This window comes from Arachis ipaensis, chromosome B10, assembly GCF_000816755.2.
Source record: "Arachis ipaensis cultivar K30076 chromosome B10, Araip1.1, whole genome shotgun sequence".
NCBI lineage: Eukaryota > Viridiplantae > Streptophyta > Magnoliopsida > Fabales > Fabaceae > Arachis > Arachis ipaensis.
The window spans coordinates 127,851,065-127,861,686 of NC_029794.2; the positions used below are offsets into that span (position 1 = coordinate 127,851,065).

The window sequence follows — 10,622 nt, forward strand, 5'->3', positions numbered from 1 at the left end:
TTCTTCTCCTTCAATGTATTCTGTTTAGTATTTTTCTGTTTAATTTTGTCATGTCTTGAGTCTCATAACGAGACAAAATGAAAAAGTCTCGTGGCTAGGGACGAGCTAAAAACAGAAAAGTCTCCTCTAAGTTCAGCAAGTGTTAGCAAGCAAAAAAGGGGCTAAGATTCAACCCCCCCTTCTCTTAGCCACTGAAACCATCATAGCGGTATTGCTTCTTTGTTGCTTCCAAATGGACGAACAGGACATTCAAGGTTTAAAATACCCATTGACTTGAACGAAGACTCGGTTTGTTGCATTAAACAAGGCACTTCGTTGTGCAAGCTGGTTTGCAAGGCAAAGCTTATTATATAGGATGAGGCACCCATGCTAAATAAATTGTGCTATAAGGTTCTTGACAAATGCTTGAGGGACATTCTTAGGTTTGAACCTTACTATAACGCAGAACTGCCATTCGGAGGAAAGGTGGTTGTTTTAAGGGGGGACTTTAGGCAGATATTGCCTGTAATACCAGTGGGTTCCAGACAAGATATTGTGCAGGCATCCATAAACTCATCCTATTTGTGGCAACACTGTACTGTGTTGAGGCTCACGATGAACATGCGTTTAACTGTTGGCCTAAATACTACCACACTGAAAGACATTGATGAATTTGCCACGTGGTTGTTGGGGATAGGTGACGGCCTTGCTGGAGATTCAATTGATGGTGAGTCGATTGTGCTTATGCATGACGAAATTGTAATTGATGCATTTCGAGAAACTGGTGGAATTCGTTTATCCCAACCTATTGTCTAACATCCAGATAACATCTTTTTTCAAGGACAGATCAATCTTGGCCCCAACATTGGAAGTTGTAAATGAGGTTGATGCTTTCATTATGCAACATGTAAACGCTGATGAGAAAACTTATTTGAGCTCTGACACTTTATGTGTGGAAGAAGGAAACATGGAATCTGAATTGGATACGTTATCACAGGATGTCTGTAATGCTATCAATTGCTCTGGTTTACTACCTCACGAATTGACTCTGAAAGTTGGTGTTCCCGTCATGCTACTGCGTAACATTGATCAGTCGAATGGGTTATGTAACGGAACAAGATTGCAAGTCAGAAGATTGGGTAACCACGTGATCGAATGCATTACACTAACAGGTGACAAGGTAGGTCAAGTGGTTCTAATATCCCGCATGAATATGATTCCCAATAACCAAGCTTTACCTTTCAGGTTCCAACGTAGACAGTTTCCTATTATTGTCTCTTTTGCTATGACGATTAACAAATCACAGGGACAGACACTAAGTATTGTTAGATTATACTTACTGAGACCAGTATTTACACATGGACAACTATATATAGCATTATCAAGAGTCAACTCGAAGGCTGGATTGCGAGTACTTATTCAAAACAGTGGATACATGTTATCAAAGTCAACAATAAATGTATATAGAGAAATCTTTCAGAACATATAATTTTATAAATGTGTTGTATAATATATGTGGTATTTTCAACAATTTAATTCTTCAAATACATACCGCTGCACTAGTTATTTTAAAAAACAAATAATGATTAGGACTGTGTAAATAACGTATCAAAATAAAATTCAGTGTAACTTGTTGAGTTGTTGTAACTATGGAAAGAGCATTTTCCAAAAAAATCGCCCAAGAGTCCAAGACACAGAAAAACAAAGAAAGCCCGCCAAACCACCGCAAAACCCGCGGGCCGGCAAAAAGGGAGGGAAAACCAAGCAGCAAAAATTGAAGTTCCCTTCTCTCAAGTTTGAACTCTGAAGTCTTATTATCCCATCCCCTTTCTCGGGCGCAATTCACTGCCTCTCCATGAAGTTCAAGGCATTCCTAACCGACAACGGCGTCTATCTCCTCGAGAAGCGCTTCCTCCCTGCACTCGACAAACTCGGCAAGACCTGCCACGTGTACCTCACGCGCGACCATGCCGCCTTCCTCCACAACCTCCTCAACGGCCACGGTCTCCACTCCGTCGCGCAGTTCCGCCGCGAAGCCCTCTTCGACGACTACCGCATCTCCAGCCAGAACGACGACCGCATCGCCTTCGCCGTCGACGTCTCCCTCCTCCACCGCGCTGTCCGCAGCGCCGCCACCGTCTGCTGCGGCTCCTCCTCCGACGGCAGCAATAATCGCCTCCAGATCAAGCTCGTCAAGAAGCTTCCACCGAATTGCACGCAGCAGATGCCGTTCTTGACGTTTGAGACGCGCGGGTACAAGTCGGCGGTTATTCAGGACGTTCCGATCTCGAAGCCGCTGTCGAGGACTCAGGTTTTGGAGCTTCAGAGTGCACTTGAAACAGCGCAGGATCTGCCTCAGACTCTTGTTCAGGTAGTTATGAGTGAAATCTCTTTGTTTTGTGGTTCTTTAATTTGTATTCGCGATTCAGTCTAGTACATGAAATCTGTAAAATTCATGTGATGACTTCAGTTATGAATGGGTTAATGATCATGTACGAACCGGTAGATACACTTGTGAATCATTTTAGTCTCTGTTAAGTTTTGACGAGTCAAAATAGTCTTGTAAGTAACAAATGTGAGGCCTAAGGGACTATTTTGACTTCTTAAAACTTCGGAAACCAAAATTACTTACACATTTACTTATAGAGAATAGAGACCAAATATAATCAATTGTGAAACTGTGATTGCATACTCTTATTTAGGTAGTGATGAGTAAGATCTCTTTGGTTCATACACTCATGGCTGACGTTTGTAAAAGGCTAGTTGAGCTAGCTTGATGAGTTAAATATTAGTTATTAGTTTAGTCTGACTTTAGTTAGTTAAGTGTTAGCTAGCTTCAATTTTCATGTCAGTCTTTGATAATTTTAAGACATTTACAAGCTCTCAGTATTTGATTTCTTAGTCAAGTTAATCTTTGACATTATATTCAGTAAGTCGAATTAGTTCCCTAAAGTGAAGGGTAATTTGATGCAGAAGAAAGTGTCAGAGACTTCAAAAGAGCTAGTATTCTAACAGATGATTACAATTTCAGAGAATAGTGTGAGAAGCTGTTATGTATATAAGCCATCTATTCATCTTCTTATGGATTTGAGTTCCCAAAAACTCGGGCACAGAGGCAAATCTAATATCCATAGTTAAATTAAAATTTGGTTAGTATTAGTTAGATATTAATTCAGTTTATTGACTCTTAATAGTTAGTTATTTTCTGGTTTTGGTACAAATCTTGTTTATTTATGCACCTTTACTCATCTTTTTTGCCTTGATTGGCATTAGTTAGAAGTTAGTTAATTCTAGTTAGTTATAGTTACTACTTTTAAATATTTATTGTAAACATTTTTAATCATTCAGTGAGTTTAGGATTTCATATAAATAAATAAGAAAAAAAAAAAAGAAAAGACTCTGCATTTTGCCTGAACTGTTTTTTAATCATCTCTATACAATGCTATCATATTTGTAACTATCACCAGTAGCGGCAGCATCCTTAGAGCACAGTTAGAATGTTTTGATGAGTTTGTTTAGCATTAGTTAGAGTTAGCTACTTGAGATGGTTTATTTGGACACACGTAAGTAGTTAGTTACTTCCTCTTATTCCATGTAAGTCAGGCCATTTCAGTTCTCATTTTATCTCAGTGCCCTATGTCACTCATGCCATGTTTGATAACATAGGCACCGGATTTGGTTCAATTGCAAAACTTTGTGGATCGGATGAAGTATTTGGGTGATTCACTGAATGTCTTCATTAGTAAGTATGGTGATCTGCATGTTGAAGTTTCGGCAACACTGATCAGTCTAGGTGCTGAGTTCCGGAAATTGATGGTCATTGGAGAGAAAGCAGATGCTCCAGCTGAAGATCAAAACCTCAGTGCTCAGTCAAGGTCATCAAGGTCGATTTTGAGAGGTGATGGTCAATCCGTGCAAGTGAGTGTAAAGCACTTTGCCAAGAGTCTCCAGTGTCACTTGGCCAAACCAGATTGCGCCTTCTATGGGATTGCACCGCAGGGTAGTTGTTTGACAGTGATATTCCAATTCTTTATTCCGGGTACTCACCAGACTGATAAATCAATCAGTTTGCATTGCAGGCTTCCTGTACTTGACCCTGGTTCCAGTTGAACAACAGTTTTCATGCTGAGCGTAATTACTTGTTTCTGAGCTTAGGTATTCAGGTAAACCATTTTTTATATTCAACATATGCTTGTGACTGCTACAAATCTTTTTTTGTGTATTTTGTCTATTTTGTCTATGATTTAGTACTATCTGAGATTCTGAGCTGCACTTTGCATTACATTAGGAAAAGTTGATTAGATGAGTGTGTACATAACAATTGCTGTTGTAAGCTTTTAACTGGAATATCTTCTTGATGTCTTGTGTCTAGATGTTTATGTTAAATCTAGTAATACGATGGATTGACAATCTAGATATCGGAGGAAATTTTGGGAGCTAAATTGGAATTCTAACAGATTTTAAGGAACAGATTATTTCTCTATGCACAATTAAAATTGGACAATTATTTCTATTAGAATGCAGGAATATATTTTCAGCAATGAAACAACTAATGAACCACTTATTTTGAGGTCAACAACTATTATCCCCGTGAAAGCCAAAAATTACCATTATGAAAGACAACTTATTTGATTTCTAACAGAAATGAATGAATGTATCCCAAGTTGCCCCAATGGCAAAGACAACAGCCATAACAAGAACCTGGGTTCTTGAGGACAATGTTGGTGCTCCACCCCTTTCTGGGGAAAATGTTGGTGCTCCAGTCTCTGCTGGGGGCTGTGCCGGACTTGTTGCCTTGGCTATTGTTGGGGGTAATGCTGATGCTGGTGCTCTGATCTCTACCGGGGGCTGTGCCAGTGTTGGTGCTTCAGCTATTGCTGGGGGTAATGCTGGTGCATCAGCCATTTGTGAGTCATCCTCCTTTGGTGGAGGTGGCAGGTTCTCAACATGGATAGCTACCTTCATGCCTTTAAAGCAGAACCCTCCTTTGCCACTGATGAAGTAGTAGTTTCGAGTCATGTTTAATGGAACATCATCTCTTCCGGCACCGGTGGTCCAATTGTGAAGAGGGTGATCAGAATTGCATTTTTCATAGTCTTTCTTGTTCACCTCTAGTACATCTATCTGGTTCCTATCATACACAAAAACTTGAAAGCAAAATAATTTAATGAGGTGCAAGACGAACGTAAATTGGAAAAAGAAAGGGAAGTTACAACCACTAGAAAAAAAGATTAGAAGTTAGTAAGACCTTTAATTAGACTAATCAAATTTTTTCTTTTAATTACTTTTCATGTTATAATGACTAATTACTTTTCATAGTCTTTCCTTTTTTCTTCCTTAGTCAACAACATAGATTTGATGCAAGGTTCAAAGATTTAAAATAAGAAACCAAAAAAGCTCGAGATACAACCAACTTGGTCAGTGACATTAGCAACTTACCATTATCATGCTTGAATTCAGATCAAGCCCATAGAGAAGCAAAAAGTTTCAAAACTTCAAATCCACGCTCACCAAGTTCGTGACATGTATTGTGCATTAAGGTAATCAAAGCAAATGGTTGGATTTAAATCATGAAATAGTAGCTTCTATTATGATTCAAATTTGTACTACTATTGGATTTTCAATTCATATAGACACACACTATAAAGAGAGTTTGAGTCTTACATAGCCAGTCACCATTGTAGAAATGCTTTCCCTTCACCCAAGTACTGTAATTGACATTAGAGTTCCAACCCATGTTGTCTCCTACTAACCACCGTTTTGCGGAGGCCTCCGGCAACATGACAAGCACAGCAAAGACCATAAACAGCAGCACCATGACTGGTGAGCTAGATGCTAACATCCTCTTCATATCTCTCCAAGGCTTTGTTGTAGAAATTATTAGAATTTAGAAACCTCTCACTTTATTAACACAGTCTGGAATACATGCATATATACTTCTTATTTAGCCTTTGATTAACCCATTGACTTTGTACATATACATAATTAAATCTCAACTTGTGGCACTTCATTAATGGCACCAAGGTATTTATTTATTTTATGATAAATGGCCTCTTGTCTAAGTCAAATGCTTGTTTGTCTTTGAGAGGAAGAGTTTGGGTTGGAAGCAATTAATCTAGTGATCCTATAAGTTATTACTATGACTATGACTATGACTATCATTCTCATAGATGGTGGCTAAATATCAACCAGCCACATTACTGTTTTGAAACTTGTTAGATTCTTCTTCTACTTGTCTCTTTTTCTTTTCTTTTTTTTTCTCGTTATTTTGCATGCTATTTGAGTGCAGATGCTATTAACATTTATGAGACAATAGAATTGAGTTGCACAAGATCAGATGAATAAATATAAAGAACCACGAAATATTTTTCTTTGATCCAGAAATATATATATAAAATCACCACAAGAATGAGACTAACCTCTTTTCTTTTGATTTCATGACATCATATAAAGCTTATAGAAATTAAAAGTTTTAAAGTTTAATCCTTGTTGATCCCAAAAGAAATAATTTTAGTATAACACAAATAAAAAGAAAAAAAAAAAGTCTATGCTAAAAATTCACATAAATCCAAAAGAGATTCTTGAGCGAAAAAATGTATTAAGGTACTATATCATAATTTTTTAACTAAAGATCTTAGATTTAAGTCCTTAAAAAATATAGCAAGTATGGACTTATGGTATAGTAAATTGGGATAAACGCATTCATCTTTTTGAAGTTCAATTGAGGTACACTTTTGAATTGGAGGAACTTCTCCATTAATATAATCTCGAGAATTCACTCATGATGGGTTCAAAAGCCTAAAATTGATGGTTGGTAAAACGTAAGGATGCTGTTTCAACTTTCAACATGGTCCCTTCATTTCAGACAAAAAAGAAATACACACCCACATGGATCCACATAACATAAGGTCCTATTATCAATTATTATTGGTCCTAGACAAGAAAAAAAATCATTCATTCCCGCAATTTCCGCATTTGAATTCTCCAAATTAGTTAAAAATGCCACCAGTTTCTGCCTTCTGCTGGACAACACATGAACATAGCACAAATACAATATAATGCCTTCTTTTTTCTCTTTTTTGAAAATTAAGAAAACACCAAACACTACCTAACAATTGAAACAAAAACAATCACCCTTCCTTGAAAGTTGAACCCCATTTTAAGGTCAAACTACTAATTTCACCAAGTAACCAACAATACTTCTTGGTAAAAAAATAACAAAGATTAATTTTTTTTAAAAAATGGTGGAACACAAAGTTCTTGTCGGATTTTGACTATACCATTCACCAAGTTAGCTACCAAAGATGAATGAATGTGTCCCATGCCGCCCCAACGGCGAAGACAACGGGCAACAGAACAACCTGGCTTCTCGAGTACAACGCCGGTGGTGCTCCAGCTACTTCTGGGGAAGCCTTTGGTGGCGGCGGCAGGTTTTCGACATGGACAGCTAGCTTCATGCCGCCAAAGCAGAATCCCTTGCCACTGATGAAGTAGTAGTTTCGAGTCACGTTTAATGGAACGACATCTCTTCCGGCACCGGTGGTCCAATTGTGAAGAGGGTGATCAGAATTGCATTTTTCGTAGTCTGTCTTGTTCACCTCTAGAACATTCATTTGGTTTCTATCATACACAAAGACTGTGAAAAAGTAAAATAATCAAGTTAGTATCATGTTAAAGGTAGATCAAGCTATGATATAGCATCTTTAAAAAAAAAGTCTAGATAATTCTCCTAAATATTAAATATACCCTAAAAATTTGTCTTTTTTTTTGTCATTTGGTATTATTAATATGGACACACATTAGCTAACCCCTATAATATCTTTAGCAATTTAGAGGATAATAAGTTAGGAAGAATCAATAATGTTTGGGAGACAATAAAAAATCAGCCTAAATAATCCAAAGTTACCTTATTTAGCATTCATTAATTATCGCTAGAATAATTGTATAATTTTAAAGGTGATAAGTGTGTAATTATGGATGTTATAAGCATGAAATTGTGAATGATAAGTTAAATAAAGTAACTTTGGTTATTGTCTCCCTATCATTATAGGGAAGAATTATAAGATGTCATAATATATCATTACTAAGACAACAACTAAGGCATAACTACAACCACATTCTAGGATTGGAACTTGAAATTAGAGAGTTCATTGCATTTGCAAACAAGTGTTTGGTGTGCGTGTGCTTACATTTGTATAAATCTAACCGAAATTAAGACCCAAATGAGTAATGACAAATCAATCTTACATAACTTTCAAGAATGTATTAATAATTTAAGAGACAAGAGACAATGAAAAATCTTTGTTTTGAATTGTGCTTTCCACCTCACTTACAAAGTGAATTAATAAATTGGGAAGCCTTTTTTACTTTATTTTTGGTTGGCATGATAGTAACTAATAATAATAATCCAAAAATAGCAAAAGTTGCTTTGAACTAAAACAGATCTGTGATGTGAATTTCTTTTTTATTTATTTATGTTACACAATTCAGAAACTTCATGGATTAAGTTAAAATAACAAGAATTGAAAAAATGAACAAGCAAGCAGAGTTTTCAGATCTGAGTATGCAGAACAAATCAGCTAAAGGGAAAAGAAAGATCTAAACACTGTTCTTTTCATTTCCTCTTCTTTTTTTCCCCTTCCATTCTCAATTACATTCCTTGAAAGAAAAAGGGCAAGTAAGAAGAATGTAGAAAGAGAAATCACAATGGCATTACCTTCAAAACTCAAATTCTCATTGCAAATTCACATAGCTAAAACAATTATCAATCCTTGAATTTCATAGTCAAGTAAGTAACACACAGATTTGATACATACAACATAAGGCTCAAATATGAATCAAAAGAAATAATAACAACAATAAAACAGAAAAACCCAAAATCTCAAAAAGATTATCCAATAAAACTACTTGGGTCCACAACACTATCCAAAAAAAATTAAGTAGCAAAATGAAGCAAAAGCTGAAAACTTTAGCATATACCAAGCTCAAATTGGTTCAGATCCAGTCCATACAGGAAACAAAGATTGAAACTTTGAAATCAAACACACAAACTCAACAACACACACATATATATAGAGAGAGAAAAGTTTGATTCTTTTTGTTCTTACATAGCCAATCACCATTGTAGAAATGCTTTCCCTTGGCCCAATTAGTGTAGTTGACACCATAGCTAGAGGACCAACCCATGTTATCACCAACAAGCCATCTCTTAGCAGAAGCTTCAGGAACCATAACAATGAAAGCAAAAGCAACAAACACAAGAAGCAACAGAACCCTCTTCATCTTCTTTGTTCTTCTTTGCTCTTTGTTCTTCAGTGTTCTGAAGACACCCACCCAAGAAAGAAGCAGAAACAATAGTGGTTTTGTTTCTACAATGTTCTTCTTTTTGGCCTTTTAAGGAAAACGATTTTGGTTCTTTTTACTGTTTTTTTGTTTTTATTTAATATATTGTCACTGTGGGATACTCACTTTGGTTTTGTTTATTTAATTTATTTATTTGAATTGCAAAATTTAAAGGGTGGTTGCTTACAACTTACAAGATCTACTTACACATTTCCGCGGCCATTAATATTTTATCCCAATAATATATGGAGAAAATTTCGCCACTTTCTAAGTTAGCTTCTTTTATTTGAGTAGAACAACATTTTATTTTCCTACAAATTACCTTATATATTTTTTTAAAAAGAATGTAGATTTTTTATTCAAAATTTTCATCATTATACTATTTCTGATGGTCATGGTTTAAATCTTCTAGAGTACTAGACACTCTACTTCTCATTATTAGGCTCATATTTTTTTAACATGTTATTTTTTAAACATAAATATCAAACTTGCAACAAAACATATAATGTCTAATTGTACTTAAACTAATCATATATATATAAATAAAGTGTTCAATACTTCAATGTTATTATTTTTTCATAATAGTAAATAAAATAAAACTTAAAAATATTTTAAAAATTTTTAACAAATTTTAAAAACAAAAAATATACTTTACTCTTTTTTTTTAACTAAGTTAGCAATCACTATTAAGTATATCTAAAATGATGAAATATTAGTGGAAGAAGTTAAGTGCAGTTGTTCCTAACTAGATCTAGAATGTCTCAATTGCTCATTTTTTTCATCCTAGCATGTTGGGAAAATATGGGCGATGTCTTAGTTACTTGTTTCAAAAGAAAGTTGGAATTTTAATTAAATGTTCTTTTTTTTTTTTCGTACAATTAAATGATTCAACGTAGTCATTATTATAAAGTAATTATTTTGGTATCCTTTAAAAGTTAATTATACATTTAACACATGAAATAACTCATTACATATTTTATTTGGATCCAACTCTAATTAATTGATTTAAATAAGTATTTATTTTATTTTTTATTATTTTTTTGTGCTTTGTTTTTTAAAAAATGAGAAATAAAAGATAAGTAATTTTTCTAGAAATGAAAGAGAAAAATATATCATTAATTTTAAAAAGACTAGTTTACTAATTTAACCCATTTTTTCTGAAAAAGAGAAGTGTCTCCCTTTGATAAAATGTATACCTTTAAAATATAGTGCTATATATGTAAAATGTAATTTCAATATTTTTTATTAAAATGTGTTAAATCTAAAAAATACAATTTCAAAATTTTTTTATTAAAATAAAT

General features: G+C 34.8%; 4 protein-coding genes across 7 annotated transcripts; 2 read left to right on the top strand and 2 right to left on the bottom strand.

Annotated features, from left to right (window-relative positions):
* Nucleotides 947-1,468, top strand: LOC107621412 (ATP-dependent DNA helicase PIF1-like). The gene has a single exon (XM_016323434.1). The coding sequence runs from the start codon at nt 947-949 to the stop codon at nt 1,466-1,468; it is 522 nt and encodes a 173-aa protein (XP_016178920.1).
* On the top strand, nt 1,617-4,393 carry LOC107624468 (checkpoint protein hus1). Of its 3 annotated transcripts, none has more exons than XM_021115022.1 (3): nt 1,617-2,350; nt 3,646-3,979; nt 4,047-4,393. In XM_021115022.1, exons 1-3 carry the CDS (start codon nt 1,835-1,837, stop codon nt 4,106-4,108), a joined length of 912 nt encoding a protein of 303 aa, XP_020970681.1. In that variant the 5' UTR covers nt 1,617-1,834; the 3' UTR covers nt 4,109-4,393. The 3 variants fall into 3 exon arrangements, with proteins under 3 accessions (XP_020970681.1, XP_016182444.1, XP_016182443.1); XM_016326958.2 differs by having other exon boundaries at nt 1,618-2,350; nt 4,059-4,393; XM_016326957.2 differs by having other exon boundaries at nt 1,618-2,350; nt 3,646-4,393.
* Nucleotides 4,053-6,569, bottom strand: LOC107624469 (lamin-like protein). Its single transcript, XM_016326960.2, has 2 exons — nt 5,644-6,569; nt 4,053-5,126 (listed from the first exon to the last, which is right to left on the bottom strand). The coding sequence occupies exons 1-2, from the start codon at nt 5,828-5,830 to the stop codon at nt 4,615-4,617; spliced, it is 699 nt and encodes a 232-aa protein (XP_016182446.1). The 5' UTR covers nt 5,831-6,569; the 3' UTR covers nt 4,053-4,614.
* LOC107623949 (lamin-like protein) lies at nt 6,787-9,435 on the bottom strand. Of its 2 annotated transcripts, XM_021115023.1 has the most exons (3): nt 9,087-9,435; nt 7,260-7,615; nt 6,787-7,001 (listed from the first exon to the last, which is right to left on the bottom strand). In XM_021115023.1, the coding sequence occupies exons 1-2, from the start codon at nt 9,259-9,261 to the stop codon at nt 7,275-7,277; spliced, it is 516 nt and encodes a 171-aa protein (XP_020970682.1). In that variant the 5' UTR covers nt 9,262-9,435; the 3' UTR covers nt 6,787-7,001; nt 7,260-7,274. The 2 variants fall into 2 exon arrangements, with proteins under 2 accessions (XP_020970682.1, XP_016181843.1); XM_016326357.2 differs by having other exon boundaries at nt 6,918-7,615.

Excerpts from the sequence above, each read along its gene's own strand:
- LOC107621412 (XM_016323434.1), top strand. The coding sequence starts at position 947 with ATGGAATCTGAATTGGATACGTTATCACAGGATGTCTGTAATGCTATC.
- LOC107624468 (XM_016326957.2), top strand. The coding sequence starts at position 1,835 with ATGAAGTTCAAGGCATTCCTAACCGACAACGGCGTCTATCTCCTCGAG. Across the intron at positions 2,351-3,645 it reads TGCCTCAGACTCTTGTTCAG|GCACCGGATTTGGTTCAATT; the intron begins GTAGTTATGAGT and ends TTGATAACATAG.
- LOC107624469 (XM_016326960.2), bottom strand. The coding sequence starts at position 5,830 with ATGAAGAGGATGTTAGCATCTAGCTCACCAGTCATGGTGCTGCTGTTT. Across the intron at positions 5,127-5,643 it reads CTACAATGGTGACTGGCTAT|TTTTTGTGTATGATAGGAAC; the intron begins GTAAGACTCAAA and ends TTTGCTTTCAAG.
- LOC107623949 (XM_021115023.1), bottom strand. The coding sequence starts at position 9,261 with ATGAAGAGGGTTCTGTTGCTTCTTGTGTTTGTTGCTTTTGCTTTCATT. Across the intron at positions 7,616-9,086 it reads CTACAATGGTGATTGGCTAT|TCTTTGTGTATGATAGAAAC; the intron begins GTAAGAACAAAA and ends ACTTTTTCACAG.